The sequence below is a fragment of the Rhamphochromis sp. 'chilingali' genome, assembly GCF_963969265.1.
Source record: "Rhamphochromis sp. 'chilingali' genome assembly, chromosome: 16".
In the NCBI taxonomy this organism is placed as follows: domain Eukaryota; kingdom Metazoa; phylum Chordata; class Actinopteri; order Cichliformes; family Cichlidae; genus Rhamphochromis; species Rhamphochromis sp. 'chilingali'.
Window position 1 is genome coordinate 5,254,067 of NC_137943.1, and position 27,783 is coordinate 5,281,849.

The 27,783-nt window shown below is 41.1% G+C and overlaps 1 protein-coding gene across 2 annotated transcripts in view; it reads right to left on the reverse strand.

Annotated features, from left to right (window-relative positions):
• Window positions 1–27,783, reverse strand: part of tox (thymocyte selection-associated high mobility group box) — a 73,850-nt gene that overhangs the window by 33,803 nt on the left and 12,264 nt on the right. The window contains exons 2-3 of one of the 2 annotated variants that reach the window (XM_080907699.1): window positions 9,701–9,766; window positions 65–2,545 (exon numbers count right to left, since the gene is read on the reverse strand). In XM_080907699.1, coding sequence (XP_080763825.1) covers window positions 718–2,545; window positions 9,701–9,762 — 1,890 coding nt within the window. In that variant the 5' untranslated portion in view covers window positions 9,763–9,766 and the 3' untranslated portion in view covers window positions 65–717. Of the gene's footprint in view, window positions 1–64; window positions 2,546–9,700; window positions 9,767–27,783 lie in introns of those variants that run through there. The other variant, XM_080907700.1, reaches the window with a different exon arrangement.

Consider the following 27,783-nt stretch of genomic DNA (forward strand, 5'->3'; position numbering starts at 1 on the left):
TTTTTTGTTTTTTTTGTTTTTTTGGGGGGGGGGTTTGTGTGTGTGTGTGTGTGTGTGTGTGTGTGTGTGTGTGTGTGTGTGTGTGGGCAGAAACTGGTTTTCTGCAGTGCTTTGTCTATTGTAGACCTGGTAGGGGGAGAATTTGGGTTGGGGGGTTGGAGGGTATAATGGACATACCACTGTTCTGAAATCAAGATGGACTTAGCTGTTGCTAACTTTGTATGTCATTGTTGAAATTAATAAAACAAAGTTGAAACGAGGTTTAAAGTGAGTTTTCTTTTGTTTTGTTTTGGGGGGGTTTTAACACCTAGCACCATTATCAGATGATATTAGTATTTAGTATTTAGTATTTATTTATTTATTGTCATTGTCAAGAACAATGAAATTGCGTTTGGGGCTTCCATACAACCCCCAAAAAAAGAAGAAAATAATAAATACCCCTTAAAACCCAAGTGTACATATTTAACCCAGTGTGACTCCAATGCAATAAGACAATCCTTAGCAATAATGTTCGTAGAAATTCAGACAAAGACCTGAGAAACATGACAAAATACAACAATGCAACCCATTCAATATTATTGTACTGTGAGATATGATATCAGATATGATAGTTATCTATTTAAGAAAGGGGGGGGGGGGGGGGCAGGAGGGGGAAGAGAATAAAGATATGATGCACCAATGCAGACCAGTTCATTGCTATTAAGAAGTTGGATATGGTTATTGTCCGTGAGAGGGGGGCAGAGAGTTCAGGAGCCTCACAGCCTGTGGATACAGGCTGTTGGCCAGTCTGGATGTTCTGGCCTGTATAGACCTGTACCTTCTCCCTGAGGGCAGCAGATGGAAAAGGTGGCGCGCAGGGTGATGTTGGTCCTGCAGGATACTGTGCACCCTCCTCAGACAGCGAGTGGGGAAGATATTACTGATCTCTGGCAGACTTGTTCCAATAATTCTGCCAGCTTCCTTCACCACCCGCTGGAGTGCTTGCTGATCGGCCTTGGTGCAGCTGGGGAACCACACTAGAAATCCATACGTCAGAACGCTGCTGATGGCACAGTTGTAGAAGTTCAACATCAGAGATCTGGGAATGTGTGCGCTCCGCAGTCTCCTCAGGTAGTAGAGGCGCTGTTGGGCCTTCCGTACAACTGAGGTGATATGGTTGCCCCAGGACAGGTCCTCGGTCACAGTTACCCCCAAGAATTTAAAACTGCTCACCCTCTCCACCGCCTCACTGCCAATGAAGAGAGGCAGATGGTTGTTATGACCCCTCTTCCGGAAATCTACAATGATCTCCTTGGTCTTTTTGGTGTTTAAGACCAAGTTATTGTCGTGGCACCATGACTCTAGTTGTTGCACCTCTGTCCTATAGTTTGTCTCATCATTGTTGGAAATAAGTCCGAGCACTGTAGTGTCATCTGCAAACTTAACAATGAGATTGGACGCGCAGGAGGAAATACAGTCATGGGTGAAGAGAGTGTATAGCAGAGGGCTCAGAACACACCCCTGAGGGGCACCGGTGTTGACCACAAGGGTGGAAGAGGTGTTCTTACCCACTCTGACACTCTGTCTACGGTTAGTGAGGAAGTCCACAATCCAGTTGCACAGAGAGGAGTTAAGTCCCAGTTGGTGGAGTTTGGGACGTAGTTTGTATGGCCGGATGGTATTAAAAGCCGAGCTGTAGTCTACAAAGAGGAGCCGTGCATAGGTGTTCCTGTGTTCCAAGTGCTTCAGTAATGTGTGCAGCACTGTGGCGATCGCATCCTCGGTTGACCGGTTCTCCCTGTATGCAAACTGGTGCGAGTCCAGGGATGGTGGAAAAGCAGCTCTGATGTGTTTAATGACCAGTCTCTCCAGGCATTTGGCGGGAATGGGGGTGAGTGCCACAGGTCTGAAATCGTTCAGACATGTGACATTTGACTGTTTTGGGATGGGAACGATGGTTGCTGCTTTGAAACAGGATGGTACCAGTGAACAGGACAACGAGGTGTTATATATAGAGGTGAAGACGTCCGCCAGGTCCGCAGCACAGTCTTTTAGCACCCGGCCCAGCACTCCATCCGGCCCGGCCGCCTTCCTGGTGTTAATGCTCCGGAACACACGCCTCAGCTCATGAGTGCTCAGGACCGGAGCAGGGTCGGTTGAGGGGAGAGGGGACAGGACAGGGTCGGTGTTCTCCCTGTCAAAACGGGCATAAAAGAGATTTAGATCCTCAGCCAGAGTAGAACTGTCGGCTGAGGGTGATGGTGTTCTTCTTTTGTAGTCCGTGATAGCCCTGATGCCCTCCCAGACCTGCCTTGGGTTTGTGTTGTTCTCAAACCTGGCCTCGATACGCCTCCTGTGCTGCTGCTTGGCAGTCTTGATGCCTCTTCTCAGGTTGGCCCTGGCAGCACTGTATGCCTCCTGGTCCCCGGATTTGAAAGCGATATATATATAATCATCTGTTCCATGATGTTGTAAACCAGCAACATGGAAAAGAGGGTCAGATGACTTCTCATAAAATTCTGCTGCACTGCGTGGAAGTATTAACAGCATGTATGTGAACTTTAACCTGCATCAAAAGAAGACAATGTACATGTGAAAGGTCATAGAGAGCACAAAGTTCCACACATGTCAGAGGCATTTAAAATACCATTTGGTTACTGAGACAGCTTCAAATGGCTCGCAGCTACATTAAGATAGAACAGATAATGTTTGACCAGTGCGTGTTTTCTGAGTGTTTTGTTCCTGTTAGACTAACTACTGTAGGAATCAGAATGTAACTCTTAAATCAGTGCTGGGTGCATTTGTCTGTAAAGCAGTAATGTGAAGATTTCTAAATTCAGAAATCAAGTTGCAGTTACTAATCATTATACAGCTACTCTCTTACACAAAAACGTTTTGTATACGCATGAATGATGTACAAAAAAAAATTCCCATGGGCATGAGATTCCAGACCAATTAATGTTTGAAGAGTGTCAATTTTCACATTATTTAAAGTTTTCTACAATAAATATAAGCATGTGATGGTAAACACCATCCTCGCTTTCCTCATCACTGCAGTGTCCATAATTAGATGGCATCACATTACAGTGATTTTGTAAAGCGGAACAGGAAGCCAACGCATTATATTTCTGCATCGATGTCTTGTCTTACCCATACTAGTTGATTAGTCTATGAATTTATTTCATAGGCTAATCAGTGAAATGAATTCAACAATTAGTCACCTTTACTTTTTTTTACCGTTACCAATTCTTTACATTACCAATTCTTTCATGTAGAATTTTCTGTAGAAAAAAAAAAATCACAATACCTTTAGACTGCAAACCTACACGTATTATTTTTATGCCTTCCAAAGCACTGATTCACCTGTCTTTCTCCCTGTTTCTGCATTAATACACTAACATTACTGCCACTCCATTAACATTTCCAAAAATGACAAGGATGAGGGTCAGACTTGACTGAAATTGGTTCCATTCATCACAACAACCTGCCTTTATAAAGGCAGTGGTGATTCAATAATAAAGCCATAAATTCTTATTCCACACACACAACTCCCCATCTTCTTATGGCAAAACACTATGAATAAAACATCAAATAATGTATTTCTTTACTGCACAATATTCTCTATATTGTACTCTATGAATAATGTATCTATAGTAGTGCATCTTATTAATATAGGCTTTGCTTGGTGGTGAGGTAATTCTGCACTAACAAACACACATCTTAGGCTTCCCTTAGGAGCTTGAAGTGTACTTTCAAAAGCAGCAACACCCACTTGCTGTGTAGTCTGTGCAGTGTACTGTTCTAGGGCTGTTGCTAAGTTATCTTGTAACAGCTGATGTTTACTATGTTGATCTCACTTTATATAATGAACAATTGTTCTCTAGTGGAAATTTTCCCATTTTTCATGACCATATTTTCAGGTAAGTTGAAATTTAAATGAAAGCAGACCCTTCATAGCGCTTTTTCCCCCCACAAATCTAAAACTCAAGGATTTGAAGTTTGTATCACAGAAGACAAAGAAAAACAATTATTCCCACATTTAAGATTACCAGCAAATACTTCTGATTGACAGTGACAATTAGTTGATTAAAATAATTTTCTATAGGGGTGCTGTGCCAGTGCAATTTGGGTTTTGGCGTAAAGAAACATACCGTTGGTATTTACAAAGAGAGCGTAGTGAGAAAACTGCATATATATATATATATATAAAAAAAAAAAAAAAAAAACACCCAGCACGCCCCTGCGGGCGGTTTATCCTTCAAGCTCGGGTCCTCTACCAGAGGCCTGGGAGCTTGAGGGTCCTGCGCAGTATCTTAGCTGTTCCCAGGACTGCGCTCTTCTGGACAGAGATCTCCGATGTTGTTCCCGGGATCTGCTGGAGCCACTCGCCTATCTTGGGAGTCACCGCACCTAGTGCTCCGATTACCACGGGGACCACCGTTACCTTCACCCTCCACATCCTCTCGAGCTCTTCTCTGAGCCCTTGGTATTTCTCCAGCTTCTCGTGTTCCTTCTTCCTGATATTGCTGTCATTCGGAACCGCTACATCGATCACTACGGCCGTCTTCTTCTGTTTGTCTACCACCACTATGTCCGGTTGGTTAGCCACCACCATTTTGTCCGTCTGTATCTGGAAGTCCCACAGGATCTTAGCTCGGTCATTCTCCACCACCCTTGGGGGCATCTCCCATTTTGACCTCGGGACTTCCAGGTTATACTCCGCACAGATGTTCCTGTACACTATGCCGGCCACTTGGTTATGGCGTTCCATGTATGCCTTGCCTGCTAGCATCTTGCACCCTGCTGTTATGTGCTGGATTGTCTCTGGGGCATCTTTACACAGCCTGCACCTGGGGTCTTGCCTGGTGTGATAGACCCCAGCCTCTATGGATCTTGTGCTCAGAGCTTGTTCTTGTGCTGCCATGATTAGTGCCTCTGTGCTGTCTTTCAGTCCAGCTTTGTCCAGCCACTGGTAGGATTTCTGGATATCAGCCACCTCCTCTATCTGCCGGTGGTACATACCGTGCAGGGCTCTGTCCTTCCATGATGGTTCCTCGTCTCCCTCCTCTTTCTTGGGTTTCTGCTGCCTGAGGTATTCACTGAGCACTCGGTCAGTTGGGGCCATCTTCCCAATGTATTCTTGGATGTTCGTTGTCTCATCCTGGACTGTGGTGCTGACACTCACCAGTCCCCGGCCCCCTTCCTTCCGCTTAGCGTACAGCCTCAGGGTGCTGGACTTGGGGTGAAACCCTCCATGCATGGTAAGGAGCTTTCTTGTCTTTATGTCAGTGGCTTCTATCTCCTCCTTTGGCCAGCCTATTACCCCAGCAGGGTACCTGATCACGGGCAGGGCGTACGTGTTGATGGCCCGGATCTTGTTCTTACCATTCAGCTGACTCCTCAGGACTTGCCTGACCCTCTGCAGGTACTTGGTGGTTGCAGCTTTTCTAGCGGCCTCTTCATGGTTCCCATTCGCCTGCGGGATCCCCAAGTACTTGTAACTGTCCTCTATGTCTGCAATGTTGCCTTCTGGTAGTTCAATCCCCTCAGTTCTGACTACCTTCCCTCTCTTTGTTACCATCCGACTACACTTCTCCAGTCCGAACGACATTCCAATGTCATTGCTGTATAGCCTGGTAGTGTGGATCAGTGAATCGATGTCTCGTTCACTCTTGGCATATAGCTTGATGTCATCCATGTACAGGAGGTGGCTGACAACTGCTCCGTTCCGTAGTCGGTATCCGTAGCCAGTCTTGTTAATGATCTCACTGAGGGGGTTCAGGCCTATGCAGAACAGCAGTGGGGACAGAGCATCTCCTTGGTAGATCCCGCACTTGATGGTGACTTGTGCTATGGGCTTGGAGTTGGCCTCTAGTGTTGTACGCCACATCCCCATTGAGTTCCTGATGAAGGCTCTTAGGGTCCCATTGATCTTGTACAATTCTAGGCATTCCAGTATCCAGCTGTGGGGCATTGAGTCATAGGCCTTCTTGTAATCAATCCAGGCAGTGCACAGGTTGGTCAGTCTGGTCTTGCAGTCTCGGCTGATTGTTCTGTCTACCAGTAGCTGGTGTTTTGCGCCTCTGGTATTCTTGCCAATTCCTTTCTGTGTCCCGCTCATGTATTGACCCATGTGCCTGTTCATCTTAGCCGATATGATGCCTGACAGGAGCTTCCATGTAGTACTGAGGCAGGTTATTGGTCGGTAGTTGGAGGGGACCGGTCCCTTCTTGGGGTCCTTGGGGATCAGGACCGTCCGGCCTTCAGTTAGCCATTCCGGGTGTCTCTCGTTAACTAGCAGCTGGTTCATTTGTGCTGCCAGACGCTCGTGGAGTGCAGTCAGCTTCTTCAGCCAGTAGGCGTGAACCATGTCGGGCCCTGGTGCTGTCCAACTCTTCATACTGGAGACCCTTTCTTGGATATCTGCCACTGTGATGGTTACTGGACCCTGTTCAGGGAGGTCGCTGTGGTCTGCCCTCAGATCCTCTAGCCACTGAGCATTGCCGTTATGGGTTGCATCCTTCTCCCATATGCTCTTCCAGTATTGCTCCGTCTCCAGCCTTGGTGGTGCTGTTCTCTTATTATTATTGTTCCCTTGCCACTGAGAATACACCTTTGCTGGTTCTGTGGAGAACAGCTGGTTTATTCTCCTGCCTTCTATCTCTCTGGTGTACCTCCTCAAGCGGCTGGCCAAGGCTGTGAGTCTTTGCTTGGCAGTTTCCAAGGCCTCAGGTATGGACAGCTTGCTGTATTTCTTAGGCACCTTATTCGTCGCACCTTTCTGCAACTCCGTTAGTTGGCTAACCTCTCTCCGTGCTACTTTGATCTTGCCCTCTAGCCTCCTTCTCCATGGAGGGTACTGCCCCTTATGGCTGTTCAACTTGTAGCCAAGCATCTCACTGATCACTGCTGCCGTATTGTAGATCAGCTTGTTAGTGTCGGTAATCGTGGTTGTAGGTATTGCCCGTAGTGCTGCATTAACATCATCTAGCAGACCTTCTGAGGGTACTTCACGTAATCTTGGTAACCGGCTACGGGGGATCCAGGTTTCAAGCTTGGCCATGATCCTATTTTTCAGGTCAGTTCCTCTCGCACTCAACGATCCTTCTCCTATCACACTTGGGGCTATGTACCCAATCTCGGGTGGGGGTGATGATATCTCCCCCCTGACCTGGCGTCCTGACTCCTCCTTGCCGTAGCATTTGTGTTGTACCTCGTCAATCTCTAGCTGTGAGAGCAGTCCCTTCTTTCGAATGTTGGAACACTGAGCTACTAGTTGTTTCGCCGTCATTGTGGATGTTGGGTATCGAAGAATCCATAGGTCCCTCATCCTATTCATGTAGCCCCTTCCGCCGGGGTTACTTGCGTAGTAGCATTCCAACAACGCCCTGTTTTCGTCCCTTGCCCACCGATGCCTTCTTGTTCCAGTAGCCCACTTTTCGTCAGGGTGCCCTGGTTCCTCAACACCTGACGCGGACCTTGTTGATCCGGGCGACGTCCGAGCCGGCATGCCTTCATATTTATCTGTCTCGCTCATGTCTGCGGTAGGCTTGCTTAGCATAGGGGGTCTAGCCTTAGGACCCTTACTGGATACAGACGCCCCAGGCAGGAATCGAACTTGCGATCCTCTGTTCCAAAGGCGTGTAGTCTAACCACTACGCTATCCAGCTGCTATCTACGCTATCCAGCTGCTATATATATGCTATATATATAGCAGCTGGATATATATATATATATATATATATATATATATATATATATATATATATATATATATATATATATATATATATATATATATATATATATATATATATATATGAGGCCTTTTTCTCTTCTCCCGTGATGCCCTGCTGTGTAAAGTGCAGCTGTTTACAAAGTAGTCTGCATCACGGGTTCCCTTATAACAACTTTGAATACAGGTGATACGACTTGCTTTGTCTCATTGGTTTTTCAAACTAATCCCTAAATCTCTACTTCCCCCTCTTAGTAAACTAATCTACCCAACTTATGTATATTCAAACAGTGACACACACACACGAGCACACATGCACGCACTCCTCCTATTAATGTCAGAAAACCTTCCAAGATCACATAGTAAAGCTACATTTCTGCATGCTGCAGTTTAGATTGCATTTATCTTATTTTATTTAAATCTGATCTTTTAATGTACTTGAGATTATTTACATATTTTTGAAGTAAAAAAATTATTTTGATACATTAATAAATGTAAAATGATAAATACAATGAAAGTGTTGTTTTTGTTTGTTTGTTTGTTTTTACACGTTGTATACAATTATAAAACACTGTAATCTCTAAAATGGAAACCAATGAGCAGTTCATTCTGAAACACCAGTGTTTCTTCTCTTTTGAATATTTATTATTGCTCATTAATAAGACAATTGATAGATTACTCGATTACTTAAATAATCGATAGCTGCAACCCTGACTCACAATGCAGTATTATTGGGATTTTTAAAATTTGTGATATGGTAAGTATTGCAATAACATGTATTGCAATCTATCACCATTTTTCAACTGCAAATTATGTCCTGAAAGTTAAACTTAGACAAATCTGACTTACATAACAACATAAAGTTATCTCACTTCATTTTTTTAAAACTCCAAAATAGTATTCTCAGACACCGTCAATAAAATCTGCCATAAATGTCGTCATAAGACAGTTAGTTTGATGTCAGTGAGAAACTGAATGGGGTCAAGTTGGCAAGTACATGCAGTCCATTTCTGATAATACAGCAATTAACTGTGATAAACTGTCTAAAATCACATATATGAATTTGAGTTTTCAGTGGAGTCAAATTAATGTAAGTTTGCTTGTCTAACGTTATCTCAGGATTTTGGTATGTAAGATTAGCGCATTTGTTATATTCCCAGATCATTTTTATTTATTTAATAAAATATCAATATTTGATATCCCTGCATTGCTACATACATTGTAATACTATGCTGTATCGAACTCCCCCAATACACACACACACACACACACACACACACACACACACACACACACACACACACACACACACACACACACACACACACGTGTGTGTAGTCGTATCCTTGTGGGGACATCTCATTGACATAATGCTTTTCCTAGCCCCTTACCCTAACCATCAAAAATGAATGCCTAACCCTAACCCTTACCCTAAACTTATCCATAACCTTATGGTAACCCTGACACTAAAACCATATTTAGAGTCTCAAAAATGCCTTCCAACTTGTGTGTACCGGGATTTTGGTCTCCATAAAGGCTGTTGGTCCCCACAAGTATAGTAAACTTCCAATTTTTGATCCCCACAACGATGTCTAAACCGGTACACACACACCTGCTGCCTTTGTTTACTCCAGATAAATGACAACCACACTGCATGATTTTAGAAAAAAGGGAACACTCATCCCATGAAGTCACCATGTTACACTGATCCATGGTGCAAGATATCCCCAAGATAATTTGGCTGCACGTCAGAGAAGCTGCAACTTTCTCAAAATGCACTCTATGCGTTCTGATTACGGTTTCTCATTAGTAACCATATTCAATAAAATATGGAACATCCAACATTACTGCTGACATACTTTTAAAAGGAATTTAGAGAACAGCTCAGTGTGATTTGAAAGCAGAAAGTCAAACAAACAACTTCACAGGGCACACTCTGTCTCTACACACAAATGAACGCACACACACAGTCTCATAAACACACACCTGATTGGTTGAGGCGAAGTCAAGGCCTGGTTCTGGCATACCCAGGAACATGGTGTCCCCATCCAGCTGGAGAGAACAAAAAGCAAGAGCAACAATGTCAACAAACCATAATCAAACACAGCAAACACATAACGGAAAGCCGGCAAGGACACAATAAGTAAAGATGGAGGTAGCAGATTGCTGGCTGGCTGCCAGTCAACTATCTGTTTGCCATCTTCTTCAGACATTGAAAATCCTGCAACCTGCCTGAGTAAGAGGGCCGTAAACACACTTCTGTTTTATTACTGTCCATGTCCATCATACACAAGCAGAGATGAGGTGATTTAACAGTGACTGTCTTTGCCAGTCACCATAAAACAACCCTATTATTTCAGAATTTGACATTTTCAGAATGACAGATATTAGTATTTGTTGTTTGCAAATTTGATATGCTGAATCTAGAATTTTGATCCTGCCATTTTAAGTCACTGTGTGACTGACATTTGTTAAAGCACGTTACATAACTTTCACAACAGGAAATATTACTCTATACTTTATATCAGGTCAACTCATATACTATGAGAATAAAACATTATATTTACACAGAGCATCCTATTTGTATGCAGGGCCTTTTACTTCCTTATTTCTCTCTCTTATCTGCACAACACTTCCTCCTGTGAAGCCCTTTCTTTCACAATAGCTTTTATTTGTCCTACATCACAGACAGCAGTAAAGAACAAAGGGTTTTAATGTCACTGCATGTCACAGGCAAGCCACTAGAAGAAAAACAGTCTACAAGATGGTTTTTACATTTCAGTATTCTATTTGTTTTTCATTTTAACTGCATTTAATGTTCAAAGACATTCATAGTGAAGAAGATAATTATAGACTTCAGTTCAGCATTCAATACAATCCACCCCTCACAACTCATCAGGAAACTGACAGACCTGGGTATCAGTTCCCTCATCTGCAAATGGTTACTGGACTTCCTGACCAACCGCCCCCAACATGTCCGGCTGGATAACCGCTGCTCATCTACCATCACAATGAACACCGGTGTACCACAAGGCTGTGTGATGAGCCCTTTCCTCTACTCCCTCTTCACCCACGACTGCAGACCTGCTGATGGTTCCAACACCATCATTAAGTTTGCAGATGACACCACGGTGATTGGCCTCATCAGTGACAACGATGAGGCCGCCTACAGGGAGGAGGTGGATCGTCTGGCTGAGTGGTGCGACAGAAACAACCTGCTGCTTAACACCGAGAAGACCAAGGAGCTCATCGTGGACTACAGGAGGAATGCTGACCCACATCCACCCATCCACATTAAGGGGACAGCTGTGGAGCGTGTGAGCAGCTTCAAGTTCCTGGGAGTCCACATCTCCGAGGATCTCACCTGGACGACCAACTGCTCCAAGCTGGTCAAGAAGGCTCACCAGCGCCTCTTCTTCTTGAGGACTCTGAGGAAGAACCACCTGTCCTCAGACATCCTGGTGAACTTCTATCGCTGCACCATCGAGAGCATCCTGACCAACTGTATAACAGTCTGGTACGGGAACTGCTCTGCCTCGGACCGGAAGGCGTTGCAGAGGGTCGTGAAAACTGCCCAGCGCATCGCCGGAGCACCACTTCCTGCCATAAAAGACATCTACAGGAAGCGGTGTCTGAAAAGGGCTGGGAAAATCATCAAAGACCCCAGTCACCCATCACATGGACTCTTCACCCTCCTGCCCTCTGGGAGGCGCCACAGGAGCCTCCGGACTAAGACCACCAGGTACCGGAACAGCTTCTTCCCCACAGCTGTCAGACTCCTGAACTCTGCCTCCTGACATCTGACCCACGTTAAACTCATGGACATACACACACCCACAATGGACAACTGTACCCTCAAACACAATAATAACATGGACTGAACCACCACTCACAACCACTAGCACTTTATACAGCCTCTGTAGAAACTATCTACACCCTCACTTATCTTAACTGCACTACTGTATAGCTCTGTGTAAATAATCATTCTGTACATTCGATAATCTTTAATCCTACAACTGTTTACAACTTGCATAGTTCCCATTTCTGTATAGCTGTATATCCCAGATTCTGTAAAGTTATTTATTTCATATTCTGTATAGTTTTTCATATTTATATCCTGTTCATATCCTGTACATAGCTTGTACTCACTACAGCCTGTACATACTTATAGTTATAGAATATTCACAACATACTTCATACCGTGTACATTATAACATACCATAATAGACCCATTTCTGTAATATACTCACATATCTATATTATTGCTAATATATATTGTAATATATCTATATCACTAAAGCACTTCTGGATGGATGCAAACTGCATTTCGTTGCCCTGTACCTGTGCATGTGCAATGACAATAAAGTTGAATTCTATTCTATTCTATTCTATAATTGCTCATTAAATACATGTTTCTGGCAGTGTATTTATAGACTAGGTTGACTCCCCCAGCAGGTCTATTCATGTGATAAAAAACTAAATTCATTAACTGCTATGGTCTCTATTAGCCTACTGTTCCAGTTAACCTTTTTTTATCAACATGCAAAATAATGATTTATATGAAATTTTCTCTTGTATTTTGTTTATCTGCTTCATCTGTTCATTTGATATCTAAACACTTAAGTCGGCAAGTTAACAGTCATTCACTGTTCCATGTAAATAAGGTTAAATATGATTTCTGTTCTCCTGCTGCTATATATACAGATTAGTTTGTCTTCATGTTGGAAGCGGGTAATAAACTCCATGGTGCCTCTCTCTTCCTGTGTGCAGAGCTACATACAAATAGCTCAGCTGCTCTAAACGTGCAACTACACTTAACAACTAGCAATATAGCACGTGGATGGTGCTACATTAATTGTGCCCCAAAATGTATTTTGTAACGTATTCAGAATACGTTACTCAATGAGAGTAACGTATTCTGAATACTTTAGATTACTTAATATTAGAGCTGGGCGATAGAACGATAACGATATGTATCGCGATATAACTTTTACTCGATAGAGAAATTAAGCTATCGCGATAGACCTCGCCGCTCTTGTCCTCTAAATTAAGTAGCGCAGAGCCGAACCAATCACAGCTGCAGCGTCACGTCGCGTAACTTGTTACATACAGCACAAGTGCCAAGCCGCACGTGTGTTTGTTTGGGAAGCAGCCAGCGCGTAATGGAGGAAATGAGTGTTCCGACTAGAAAAATCAACCGAGCGTGACCGAAGAGAAAACAGATGATGGTTCCAACGCCGGAGAGATTGTCGAACGGAAGAGCCATAGAAGTTCCGTAGTGTGAAGGTATTTCGGCTATTTCAAGTCTGACAAAAAATAGAGTAGCGTGCACTGTAAATTGTGCCGAAAGCAAGTCTGGAAATACAATAAACTGGTGCATGCGTCACACTGTGCGCCACGTTATTGTTTCGGTGAAATTAATTTCTACAATACTGTTAATTCTACTCTCTGCAGTGTTTAAATGCTTACATATACACACAGTTACTGTCCCTCCACACATACGACTCGGTTCTGCTTCTATGCCCCAGCTTTGTTTACTTTTTCCCACCGAGGCTTCTAGACTTCTGATTGGCCAACATTTCTGCACGGTTAGGAATCTAGCGCCACCTGCTGCTTTGGCATGTTCATAGCAGCGTTTTCCTTCATTTCTGCCTTTATGTGTGGACGGGATTATTTTTTAAAACGAAAACGGAAAATCTCCGTTTTCAAAAATACCCGTGTACGTGTGGACGTAGCCTCAGTCTCTGACTGGAAGCGCTAATTCGTCATTCGGCTTTTGTCAGACTAAAGTAACTGTTACAACTGTTTGAAAAGCTCAGCTATACAACAAGGAGAGATTGAGAATTTCCTTTTAGTTCTCAGTTTATTTGATATTGACAAAAGTTAGTCAGTTTTGTCTGTTCTTCTGTAAAACAAACTAAGATTTATTTTTAGAATTAATATTTTGTTTCTAAGTGGAATTGACAATTTAGTCTGTTTTGTTTGTTCTATTTTGAAACTTAAACGCTTTAGCGGCTGCCTTTTGTGTAGTTTGCAATATTTGCCTTTATTTATCTGAAAAAGTCTCATGTTCCTTAAGTACATCTACCCTGTTGAACTTATTATGGGAAATAAATATTTAAATAAAAACAAGCTGCTGATTATTTCACATTTTACTTGTGAGCAACAGCACATTTAAATCTTACAAATATAGTTATTTGGCTTATATCGTGATAGATATCGTTATCGCCTGAAATGAAAAAAACATATCGTGATTTGAAAAAATCTCATATCGCCCAGCTCTACTTAATATATTGTCAAGCTTTTTACAACTACATGAATGTACTATTGCTGTGTGATTTATTACTATTACTGAAGGCTACTTGCGATACCAATACAAACTAGATTTTTTAATTTTAATATAAAATGAGTAACAGTAGGGTGGACATTAGGTAAGGCTGCACTTTTTGCAGCAATCCCTGAAAACTATTCCAGGCGTATATAAAACAGGTCCGCGGCTCCAAACTGTAGTAAAGGGACCTCTGGCTAATACGTTGGGTTCTGTGTCGGGCTCGTAGCCGAAAACTAGCTTTACTTTGTTGTCTGGGTCAACTTTGCTAGCACGAGACAGAGAGAGGCGTTGAAAGGCTGCTGCAACGGAGCTTATTGTTTCGGAGGAAAACACGAACAGTCGAGTCTTAATAGCTGACTTACAACTGGGCTCGTCAGGCACTCTTTTTGGCTGCAGTGGTTATTGTTATATTTACATGCTTCCACTTCCCGTTTCTGGTCGGTGACAATTCGTACTTTTCCACTCTCCTTTTTCTCCCACCTCGCGCTCACAGACACATAACGGGTATGGCAGTCCATTCTCCCCGCAGCACAGACTACACTGCCCATGAAGCTACATTATTTAGTTGACACTAGACAAAATACTTTACAACTCCACAACTTTATGAAAACAAAGGCACTGCGCATGTGCGTTTTACCCATATTCTATCACGATATTTCATTTTTTTATTGTTGCCCAACATTATACTGGTATTACCGTGGACGGTATGATATGGCCCAGCCCTACTAAGAGGGAAGAACTTTCACAAACTGACAACAGTGGCCTCCTATTTAAAATACTACACTTCAATTCTTTGAGCTCTTTAGAACAACACATTTGTTCACACATTTTTGTAAAGCCAGACTAGGCTAGGTGTGCTGTACTTTTATTATGGTATAAAGGTACTGACTGCTACTGCTTTAGTGTAAAACAGCAGTGACTATTACTAATAAAAGCCTACACAACTCATGGGACTAAACAAAACAGTATTTGAATCCAGAAACCATATTCAAATCAATCATGGTATCCTTGGTAGATAATCATTGTCTTGGTTGACAAACACAAACAGAAGAACAACATTTGAACAGGTGGGTAAAAGCAAAGCACTGTTTCTTGTAGACTAACACACACGCACACACATACACACACAGGTGACAGGTGGACAGACAGGTGTAGCTGCTCTATCCATTTGCCAGCTGCTGGGTATTATGCAAATGAGGTGTAGGTTTACAGAGTCAACAGAAAGTCAAAGAACAGTGTTGCTTGTTGCCTGGTAGAATTAACAGTTAATTTTTAATGCCTTACAAGGAACACGTCCTCAAAAAAACATAACAATTACAGGAAAGGTGAGATTTGCATCTCTCTCCTCGCCATTCTCTCTCTCTGTGGGTTTCCCAGAAAAATCAGAGGACAAAAAGAAACAAGCAGACCTGCTGACTTCACTGCTAACCTAGCTTCTTCCATTTACCTTTGACCTGAATATATGACATCTCACAGGCACACACACAAAAACTACAGGGAAGCCCTTCAGAAATATACACAAATAGCAACATGCAAAAAACCATCATGGATCAAGACTGATGACTGACAAGTTTACCATTTGTTACTACATTTGATTCTTTCTTTATCTCATTAAACACAGTGGAAAACAAACTAATATAGGTTAAAATATATCTGCATACAAAATAGTTTAAGGAGGAGTATGGCTGCTATTTCAAACCGCTATTATTAGCCAAGTATTAGTAAATATATTTGCTCTGATAACAAAAACAATTGTTAGTTAACCATAACTGATGTATGTTGCCAAGTGTGTAAGGATACAAATACTTAAAAAACAAAAATACTTTTTCGCATCAGTATAATTTATTATTGGGAGGATGTATAGCAACAGCTTGACAATACAGTCTGCGCTACTTTCCACTGATCAGCTGACAAATTCATCCACGTTTATAATTTCCACTTCAGGTGCCGCTTGCATTCATTTAAGAAGGTTCCTCTAGTCTTGCGGCAGCGTAATATCCCTCACACGAGCACAACCAATGTGAGCACCTGCCTCAGCTCTTATCTTAACCACCTGCTTTGACGTATGATCTAACCTCAGCCTGATGCTGGTGCCTTAAGACTGTAAATTGTGGTGTTAATGCCATGCACACTTACCCTCTGCAAATCATAAATAACAATTCATCAATTCCTGAACTTTACATAAAAAACATGAAAAATTTCAAGACCCACATTTACAAACCAGGGTACAAATACTCATTTATACATGCTAAGCCAAGTGGCTAATGTGTTCTTGCTATCTAAAGGACAAATACAGCTCTCAACCTACAGTAAGTACCATGAGAAGAGAGGAGATGAGAAAGAATGAGGGCAGAGAGGTGAAAAAAAGCGAAATGGTGATGATTTCTTTTCAACGGGCGCTCAGTCTGGGAGGCAGAGTGGAATCTATTAGGCTTTTCATTAAGTCAGAAGGACCGACAGAGATCTCAGTTGCTTTCAATGACTTGAATTTGTGCTTATTCGCTCAGCAACCGTGTTGAAAAGATGCAGCCTCAACCTAAACACTAACATTTATTTGACCAAGGTACCATTAGGTGGTGGTTTGCCGTCGACATTACCAAGGACAAATATTTCTTGATTTCACTAGTATCATTACGTTTGTAGAGACTATTACTGATTGCACATTTCAATTCATTAACCACAATAAGGCTGCGGCTGTGGACTATTTAAGTAATTGAGTAATCTACTGATTATTCCATTGATTAATCGAGTAATTGTGTAAAAAATACTTTTGTCTTATTAATGAGCAATAATAAATATTCAAAAGAGAAAAAAACACTGTTTTTTCAGAATGAACTGCTCATTGCAATTTCTAAAATGAAAACCAATGTTTACAAGTTTAACTGCATATAACATCTGTCAAAAAAAAATCCAACCTTTTGATTATATGTTGAAATTAAATTTTTAAAGAAAACATTTTCTTACATGCAAAAATATATAAATAATTTCAAGTACATTAAAAGATCAAAGTCAAATTTAAAAAAAGATAATCATCTAAAGCAAGACATAAAAATGTTACCCTTACTCTGTCTTCTTGGAAGGCTTTCTGAAATTAATAGGTGGCATGTTTTTGTGCTGCTGAAAACAGATCGTATGATGGTGTAGGCAATATTTAATATTAATAATCATTCAGTGGCCTACTTAACAACCTTCAGGTTGTTGGCTCATTTTTATTGGCTTGTGAATTTTTTATATTTTTAAATATTAATGCAGTTGAATTATTACAGTATTTTATATGATTTCACTTTCAATCTAAAAAAGTTACGAAAGCCTTGAAATTAATAAGGTCTAGTACACCCCATCCCCCCCTTTAGACGCACCCGTTTGCTGCAGGTACGGCTTCCATGTAAGATAGGACGGCTGCTGTCGGCCGTCATTAGGCTGTATAATTTAAACATGTATCAGACTAAGATAACAGTTCATCTGCATATTTTATTACAACTTCTGGAGGCTTACTGCCGATTTTTTCTGTGTAAAACAAACGGTGGTGGATGGAGCAGCTACAAAGTTTGCTTTTATTCACGCCTGAGTTTGTTGATCAGGTGCTTTGATGAAGGACTCCCACCAGCTTTTTCCCAGTAAAGGTTTTAATGCTGATCACAGGAACAGCGCTGCTGTTTTGGAAGCTAGAAACATATTTTCTTTCATTCAATAATGGCTCCGCCTCTTAGTCGTCAAATGAGGGTGAAACGCTCTTTGTTTACATCATTTAAAACATCTGCTGCAGAATCGTGCCTTAAAAGAAACATTGAGGCAAAGAATGTGTGTCGAGAATTTTTTACAATCAAATTATTCAAATTACTTGATGAATTGTTACAACCCTAAACCACAATTATGTTTGAGGGCAAAAAGTCACAAATGCTGATTAGCAGTGCAACATACTCAATCTCAGCAAAAACACAGCTCATCTGTTTAGGTTACTAATGAGCTGGTTGATAGCTGGGCTGCCATTTATTGTTAATTTCCTAAAGACATTATGTCAGAGAGTTGACATCATCCCCACTGCAGATGGCTACAGTTTACAGTACTGTTGTATGACCATTGTAAACATTCATATAAATTAAAAGAAAAAAGTCACAACTTGAAACCATTACTTTTTTGGGCAACAAGCTGGTTACTGGATTTTCTCCAACAAAATTAACATACAGTCAGTTGGGTTATATTCTCTATAAACCAACCGACCTTATATCATCCTTTTCAGTTGATGATGTGAGATACAATCGCTCTGTTCCTCTCTCCATCCATATACAGTCTGTGTTTATGCACCACATACACACAGGGTGAAACATGGAGCAGAGGGGAGAAACTAGTGTCTCTGCAAACAAAATTACTTTAAGCTCTATATTAAAAATCCATCCATCAATTTTCTTAACTACTTAGCCAGTTTAGGGTGGGGGGTACGGGTATTATAGCAGCTAATTTGTAGCAAAATAGGTGTCAGGTTGGCAAAGTTTAAGTCATAAGTTTGAGACAAGCTTGAGACAAAAGTCTGTGTTTCTTATTATTAGCATTGCAATAGTGTTTTTGTTTAAAGAAAACTTACTACTTCCCCAATCCAAGGTCACGGTGGGGCTACAGCCCAGGGCAAGAGGCAGGGTACATTTTGAGACGGATGCTAGAGAGATAGACAACCAGTCACACTCACAACCACATCTACAGCCAATTAACCTAACATGCATTTCTATGAACTTTAGAAGAAAGCTAGTGTACCAACAGAGAACTCATGCAGGCACAGAGAGGCCAGTGGATTCAGATCAGGAACCATCTTGCTGTGCTAACCACTTAATCACAGCAAGCTCTGTTTCTCTGTTTTCTGCTACTTTCTAAAGGATCGCTTTTTGTGATCCTCACACACACATTCATTTCAATATATTGCGAGAAAAGAAAGAAAAGGGGTGAAAAAAAGAGCAAAAATAGTCCCAACTAGCAAGATACTGGCAATTCTGGAGATGGTGTTCTGCTGGCGCAGACCTAATGTGCAGTACAATGAATGGTCTATATGTCCTGTGACCTTCTCTGGGCGGCATTTCTGTAACCAACCAACCTAGTGTAATGTGTTATACCCTGTAGATATAAAATCATCAGTTTTATAAACCCTGTCGACCGTAAGTACCTGATTAAGACTAGCTAGCTAGGTTTAATTTAGTATTTAAAACTAATTTGGGGTTTAGTAGTTCACGGCTGAGGCAGCAGCTCTGCGTCAGTCTGATTGGGAAGCACCCTCATTAGCACGGTGTGGCTTTTATGTGGAAATGTGTTGTTTGGGGTGTTTTGTCTTCGATTTCACTCTGCTGTTAAAAATCAGACATTCTTACACTTATAGGCTTATCAGTAGTCGTACCACAAAACAGGAATGATTGTAAAAGTTATCAGTGTGCATCTCAAACCTACCACTGAGAGAACAAAAAAGGATGGCAAGGTTTGTAGTCGAACCAAATTCCTATCTCTTACTCTCTCCCCTCTCATGCCTCTCTCTCTCTCTCTCTCTCTCACACTCTCTCATCTCTGCTGCTCCCTTTCTTCATTTCTGTGTATGTGAGTCTGTATTTGTGTGGGTAAAGCAAAGGTTTGAATAACAAGCAGCCAGCTAAGTGGGTCAGGGTCGGAGGAAGGGGGAGAAATGGGAGAGAGAGACTATTAGGATGACAGACAAGGACAAAGGAAAAGAATACAGTGGAATACAGTGCATCAAGAAAAAGGGGAGCAGAATGTGGAAGAGAAAGGGGGAGAGGTTAGAAATAAAATGTGTAGTAAACGAGATCAAAAGAAGTCATTTGTGAGGGTTACAGAAATTCATTCAGGGGTTTTTTTTACATTAATTCGCACTCAATATTGTAATCTACTTGAGTCTGAAAATCAAATGAAAAACATCTTAAGTGTGAGGAATCATCAATCCCCAATCATAAAACCAAAAAAAGCTTAATTTTTAGGATAAAGTAAAATTTTAGCTTAAAGAGATCACGGCATAGCTTTAGGTGTTAGAACAGCAATAAAAACTGCAGATGCGTGTACAACAAACGATCTGTGCTCAGCGTGTTTGCAGCGTTGGATTCGACTTACTCTTTGCACAGAGCTCAAGCTGGAGTGGGAAACATGACATGTCCTCTTCTTGTGAAGATCTTTGACTAAATGTGTCACAAAGACAAAGTAACCATATTTATCACTCATGGTTTTGGGTGGAGGTTGAAACTACTTGGCTGGACCAGAGTGAATAGATTTAAGCTCACTCTGAACTGCATCAGGAGACATAAATCAAAATACAAGTGTGTACAGAGAGATAGATGGAGAAGGACAGGAAGACTTATTTTGTGTGTGTGTGTGTACATGCTTGTGTGGGGAGCTATGATAGTTCAGCTCTGCAATTGTTTATCTGTCTTTTCTTTGTCACCCCGACAACAATATAAACCAAATTTTATTGGCTAAATGTATTCACCCTGACTGTAAATTTAGACTGTGTGTGTGCACTTTTATGTAAATATCGTTCAAATATGCGTGCCTGAGTGTGAAGAGAAATTTTACATTCTTGAAACAGCTGTTTAATCATATTCTTCTGTGTGTTTATGCTGGCTCTGTGGTGGCCATTTCCCCATTATGCTGCCAGTAAATAGCAGCAATCTTTTTTTAAATTTGGAGCTAAGAGTAATCCAAGTATAAAATCTGAATAAATCTCATGAGACAAACTGTCTTTTGAGTTTCTAATATATTTTCTGTAAATTACAGCGTCTTACCACCAGCAAACAAAAGCCTGAACACAGGTTCTTATTCAAGAATTACTTGTTTCGACTAGCAAAACACAGGCAAGTAGGTCTACGAAGGCAACGCAGTCAAATAAAAGGCTATTAACACATTTGGCAAATTTGGTGTTAAACAAGGGGACAAATCTTTTGCTATACACTTTATATATAACCCCAAATCCCCAAAATGTTGGGGTGCTGTCTAAAATGTAAATACAGACAAAATGCAATGATTTTCCAATCTCATAATCCCATATTTTATGAACATAGAAAACAAACTGTTTAAAGTGAGAAAATGTACTTTTTAAAGAAAAAACAAGGTTATTTTCACTTGGATAGCAAAAAAAGTTGGGAGAGGGCCATGTTTACCACTGTAGCATTTCCTCTTCATCTAATAACAGTCTGAACTTCCAGAACAGAAGAGACTAGTTGAGAGGAGTATTGTCCTATTCTTGTCTGATGCAGGATTCTAGCTCCTCAACAGTCCCAGGTCTTCTTTGTCGGATTTTTCATTAATGTTTTCTTTATTTTTGTGAATACAATATATGAGTTTAAAAGATTTACAAGTCACGCATTCTGTTATACACATTTCATTTAAATCTGCTCCATGTTGTGTTCAACAAGACTTCAAAACAGACTATCCAGTCTTTAGGAAAATATTTGCTGAGCCCACAGATCAAGTGAGCTAAAGAGTCACTCTTATTTAGACTTCTATAACATCAGACCAGGACATTTGCCCACCACTGGCAATTACAAAGGATGCTTGTTTAACAAAACTTCTGCATCAGTTTCATATTTCAGATCTGAAAACCATCCTTTAAATACAGTCTATGATTTTACACCATCTAACACGATCATAAAAAAGTTAGTTTAGCGTTAAAGTGTAGTTCAAGCCTTTGCCAAAATTACTCAATACACCAACACAACTGGCTATCACTTTGACATAATGAGATTAATGTGCTTGTGTACACATCCAGCAGTTAGCCAGCAACACAAACTTTCAACTGCAAGTGTGCTGGTGGTTACCTGTTAATTTGTCAGCCCAATATGCACTCTCTTTTTGTTCTGTTTCTGGTCCACCGTAACTCCAGAAGGCCTCTGACTCTTTACCTCCTTAATGTTAATCAGCTACTGTAGTGATAATGGTATGTGTTATTATCCTAGAAGATCTGGCGGACCTGTTTGATAACAAACGTTCAGCTCAGCAGACCCTGTGATCAAAAAACGCACTTACAGAGGTCTATTGTGTCTAATAGCTATGTGTCATTACTAATGACCAAAAGAGAAGAAGATATTGAGAAATGTTTTTTTATTCACTGTTAAAAAAAAACAAAAAAACACTGCTGTTTGGTGCTGAGCAGAGAATGCATAGTGGCCTTTAGTAGTCTGCTGTTTTTACAGAGCAAGAGCAAAAGGCTGTAAGTTGGACTCGAACTCTGGCCACTGTATTTAAGCCATCCACCTGCTCAACCAGTGAGTTAAACTAATGTCCAACAGTGATGCATAAAAACAACTTTTTTTTAATGCATCAAATGCTGGGAGAATAAACCGTGTGAAGTTTTGCCTTTTGTAAGATGGAGCATTAGATGATGTCCTCGCTGCTGGAAATACTGTGGTTTAGGTGAAGGAGATGCCATGATAGAACATGCAGGAGGCAGGACGCGGGACAACCACAGCACGAATAGCAGACCCACTGATATTCCAGACAGGTTTTCTTTTTTACCCTACTGGTTTTGTATGATGTTATAGAAAGTGGATGTTTCTAAGCTGTTCATCTCAGGGACACAGGTATAACTGTAAGAGGCAGAAGTAACAACAAATGCCGTCGGACTAAGGGCCTGCTCCAAGTGTGTCAATGTAACAGATGTCAGTAATTGTGTTGGGCAGCAGTAAACAGTAAACTGCTAAACTATGACGTGAAAGTCACTCTAGAGCTGTGGGGGGCTGTAAATCAGATCACACCTAAATGTCTGCAGTTTTATCACCAGAAAGCTTCCACAGTTACACAGCTTTAACTTGTTACACAACTAATTATACAATGATGTTATGCACAATTTCCTCATGGCATGACCAGCATTTCCTATATAACTGCAAGAAATTTTAATACCTGAAAGAACTTCAGAGCGTGCATTCACTTTTGCTATGTTTTCGTTTACTGTCTTGCAGCAGGACTTGAGGTTTACATTGTGATAGTAACATTTATGAAAATCCATCATAAACAAGCACCTTTGTGAAAAAAGTCTGACCTTTCCTGAGAGAATTAAATTGACACTGACACGTCACACTCCATGCACTGAGACGAGCAGCAGAATCACAGAAAAGTTTGTTTGAAGTCTCAGATAGTTTATAAGAGAAGAGGAAACAGGGTCAAAGCAGATACAAGTTTACACATTTCTAATGTGACAAAGTTATTTCAATCTATCCATGGTAATTAGCAGTTCACTGCAACAGTTATGATTGTATGATCAGGAACAAAAGCTGAGTGCTAAAAAAAATAAAAAAAATAAATACGGGCCGCAACAGCTCTTGAATAATGCCTCGGGAACTGATCCAATCTCTTCCACGACAATTGATCCAAGTCATTGTCACTAATACAGTACACACACACACAGAACAATGCAGCAACGAATGCAGTATGTGATTTGATTGCAATATGTTTGTTTTGGAAATGAAATCCTGATAATTAGTCCCTTCTGGCAGCGCACTGTCTCTGCCCGTCTGTTCCGTTTGGCATCCCTCCACCAACCAGGAGTCCCTCGCCACCCTGTCCCCATGATTCCACCAACTGAAACACTTTCAGACACACCGGCACACAAGCAACAGTGCTGAAACTCACCCAATCGTGGGGGGGGGGGGGGGGGGTTGGCATGATGTTCAGTAGCGTGTATGACAGCCAACTTGGACAGACGGACGGACAGATTGATTGGTTGTGTTCTGATAGATAATTAGATGAAATGCCGACACTTTGGAGAGTGCTATAGGAGTAAGACTATTGTAGAGGTACTGTACAACTTTTTAAATACCCAGCACTGCTGATATATGACAAGAGCATTCTAGCAATCCAGCATAGCACTTTGTTACTCAAAGAGCAGGTTAGTTCTCACTCACTGTTCTCACTCACTGTGCACAGAAGCACATTTTCATACTGCTGATATGTCATTTTAAAGTCACTGCCAAATCCCTATTAATTCATTTTTTGTAATCCTGAGTGACAGCGATTGTTCTTTAAAAATGCTAATACTTCCATCAGGGTTTGGTGAGGAGTGCATTCTTTTTCACAGTGGAGAGGATCGTCTGTTTATGACATGGCTGTGAGCCAGCAATTACAATATACAGTAAGCTAAGTCAGCCAGCTCATGTGGAGCAGATTTATTATTACATGAACACAGAGCATGTTCCCTGCAGGCGTACACTGAGCCTGAGGAGAACAGGGTGTGATGATGATGATAATGTAAAGTCCCCCAAGGTGACTTAGAATGCTTTAACAAATAACCTGTCGGCTTTGGTAAAAGCCGGCATGTTTGTTGGGTTAATTTGGGGTTGTATGAAAACCTGCAGTCGACATCTAAGAGTCTGTTAACTGGTGATGTTGTATTATTAAGCCTTGGCTCACCCCAAGGATTTGACGCTCCCAAGTTTGTCAATTCACTGTTTTCATGGTATGTCCTGGACCCCTAGATTGGTCGGATACTTCCTCAGAAGGAAGCTGAAAGCCAGTTTTAGGAAGCAATAGCAGAGGCTGTGACCCAGTTCTTGAAAAACTCATACTTGTGGTGAAATGGGGAGTCCACATAACCACCTGCACATAAACCATCTCAAAAGCTACTGATCTGGGATGCCAGCAGCCTTTAAGTAAGCACTCTTAAGACATCTGTTGGATGAAGATGGTTAATGCCAAAATGGTGCATATGAAGGTAAAGAAGCAAATTAAACTTATTCTACTTTAAAATAGCCCGGGATCTGAACCAGAGGCAGTAAGACCATTGATGGACATTGATGTCAAAGTGTCAGATAAAGTGATATGGAGAGGCAGCTGATTATTGCTATGTGGTTTCTTTGTCACCAAACAATCCAGCATCACCTGCCATAACACAATACTTACTAACAACCTACAGAAAGTAAAGAGAGCCAAACCTATAGTTCAGTTACCATGTTCAGTAAGAGAAAATAATCATGATACAGTACATTATATGCACTAAACTAAAATATGTGCAAGATGTGACAAGTTCAGTTCTCTATTTTCGCTTATTCCATCTTTTTCTTTCTTTAAAAAAATAAAATAAAAAATCTCTGTGTTTCACAAATCCTCGTCTTTCCCCTTGCTGTCTACTAGGACTGCAACAATTCATCGAGTAACTTGAATAACTCAATTAGAAAAAGTCCTCAACGCAAATTTTTTTGCTCCAATGCTTCAGTTGTCACTATGGAAGGAGTTTAACATGAAGCCAGAGTCGGTCTATACACACACGCGTTCACACACACACACACACACACACACACACACACACACACACACACACACACACACACACACACACACACACGCGCGCGTTAAGAGCAAAGAGGCGAATGAAGAGACGGCAAAAAGAGCAGTGTTTGTTACTGTAACTGCCATTAAAACCTTTACTGACAACAGCTGGCAGAAATCAAACCCCCTGTTCAATAAGATCCAAGTGAAGAAAAGCAAACTTTGTAGCTGCGCCCATCCATGGCTGTTTGTTTTACACAGCAGGGTGTATGAGGCCATATTTATGTAGATTAATATAAAATATAAGTATTAACTCATTCACTGCCAGCCATTGGCAGTGAATGAGTTAAACCCATTGACTCATTCACTGCCATTGACGGCTATAGACGTCAATGGCAGTGAATGAGTTAAGATTAATTAAAAATATAAAAACAAGAGCTTTTTTCACCCCCTTCTTCTACAGGACAGTAAAAATATACCTCGACCGGTAAAACGCTGTTAGGTTGGACACTGAATGATTATTAACATTAAATATTAACATCTACACCATCATCAAGTCCTTTTTTTTCTGGACCAGGAAACATTGCATCAAAATACAGGGCAAAGAAGACTGCTCGCCATTCTTCATTGCAGGCACCACGTATTCTTTTTACAGGCTTAAAGGCACACACACTCACCCCTTCACTTGCACACTTAAACATGTAAACACACTCACAGGAACACACACCAAATCTCCCTCATATCCAGGAGACACAAAACTGTCAGAACTCCTTTGCTACATATTAATGTAAGAAAGCCTTCCACAGTAAAGGCAGTTTGATTTTACGCCTTACTTTAGGTTGCATGTACACCTTGACATGACTGTACTTGTGATTATTTTACATTTAAGAACATGTTTTCTTTAAGATTATGATATTGCATGTAAACACAATGCGAGGGTTTAGGTTTTTCACAGATGTTGTATGCAGTTAAACTATTAAAACACTGCAATTTTTAAACACATGAACAGTTTGATTTGAACAACCTGTATTTTTTCTTTAGAATATTTATTGCTGCTCATTAACAACACAAAATAATCCATAGAATACTGAAATAACTAGATTACTCGATAGCTACAGCTTACTGTCTATCCCCCATGTTTTTCTGTTCTTGTCTCATGCCCTGCTTTTTCCGCCATGTTCACTTTTTCCTCAGTATTTGCTTTAGAAATACCTCACCCAGCTTACCCAATCATCATGTTTACATTAGGCTCTCTCTCTTTCTCTCAGTGAGTCTTTATTCATTCCTTTCTCACTTGCATACAGTTTCACCACAAATACTTGTGTTGACATATATGCACTTATGTTACTTCACGGTACTTCAGATTTACAGTGAATTCACTTTTGGATCAAATTACCTTCTCCTTTTCACATCTGTTCAGAGTCACTATGAGCGCTGTCAGCCAATCACAGTTCAGCACAACTCACTTCTGTATATACTTTCATTAAAACTAGCAGCTGGCCACAGGGATGACGAGCCTGATGCTCTTTACCTTCTGTTTCTTTGTTAACAAAAAGTACAAAACCCAGAAATGAACTAGAAGAATGAAGCACACATTGTTGCTCCAATTAAAAATACACCATGCCATCTGGCAGCGAGAGCACAGTCCAGCTGATGTCAATCAATGTTACGTGCAACACAAATGACGCCCTACAAATAAGACAGGGGGTGTGAAACATTTAGTGAATTCTAAGATTTACAAAAATAACACATTGACAATAACTTCTATATTTTCACAGCTGGATGTGGGGATGAGCACTACATTGTGTAACTAAATAACCTGCAACTGCACATAAGTCATTGGCCCTGATGCAATGTTGGTTAAACTTACAAGTTTAATGATCAATCACAGAGCGTGCCAGAACATGTCTGTTGTTTTTCTACCACAACGCATAAACTTTGGGTGCCTACTAACTCTCCAACAGAGGGTAAGAAAGAAGGAGTGCCTCACTAGCGGCACAGAGGTACAGGGAGGAGAGGGAGACCAAAATCTAAAAAGCAGATCTGCCCACAGATTTTTTTGTTAGGTACTTTTTGGGGGAAAATAAATCAAAACAAACTACATCTGAACATCTACATTCAATTCAATTCAATTTTATTTATATAGCGCCAAATCACAACAAAAGTTGCCTCAAGGCACTTCATAGATACAGAGGAAAAACCCAACAATCATATGACCCCCTATGAGCAAGCAGTTTGGCGACAGCGGGAAGGAAAAACTCCCTTTTAACAGGAAGAAACCTCCGGCAGAACCAGGCTCATCTGCTGCGACCGGTTGGGGTGAGAGAAGGAAGACAGGATAAAAGACATGCTGTGGATGCGAGACAGAGATTAATAATAACAGATATGATTCAATGCAGAGACTATTAACACATAGTGAGTGAGAAAGGTGACTGGAAAGGAAAAACTCAATGCATCATGGGAATCTCCGGCAGCCTACGTCTATTGCAGCATAACT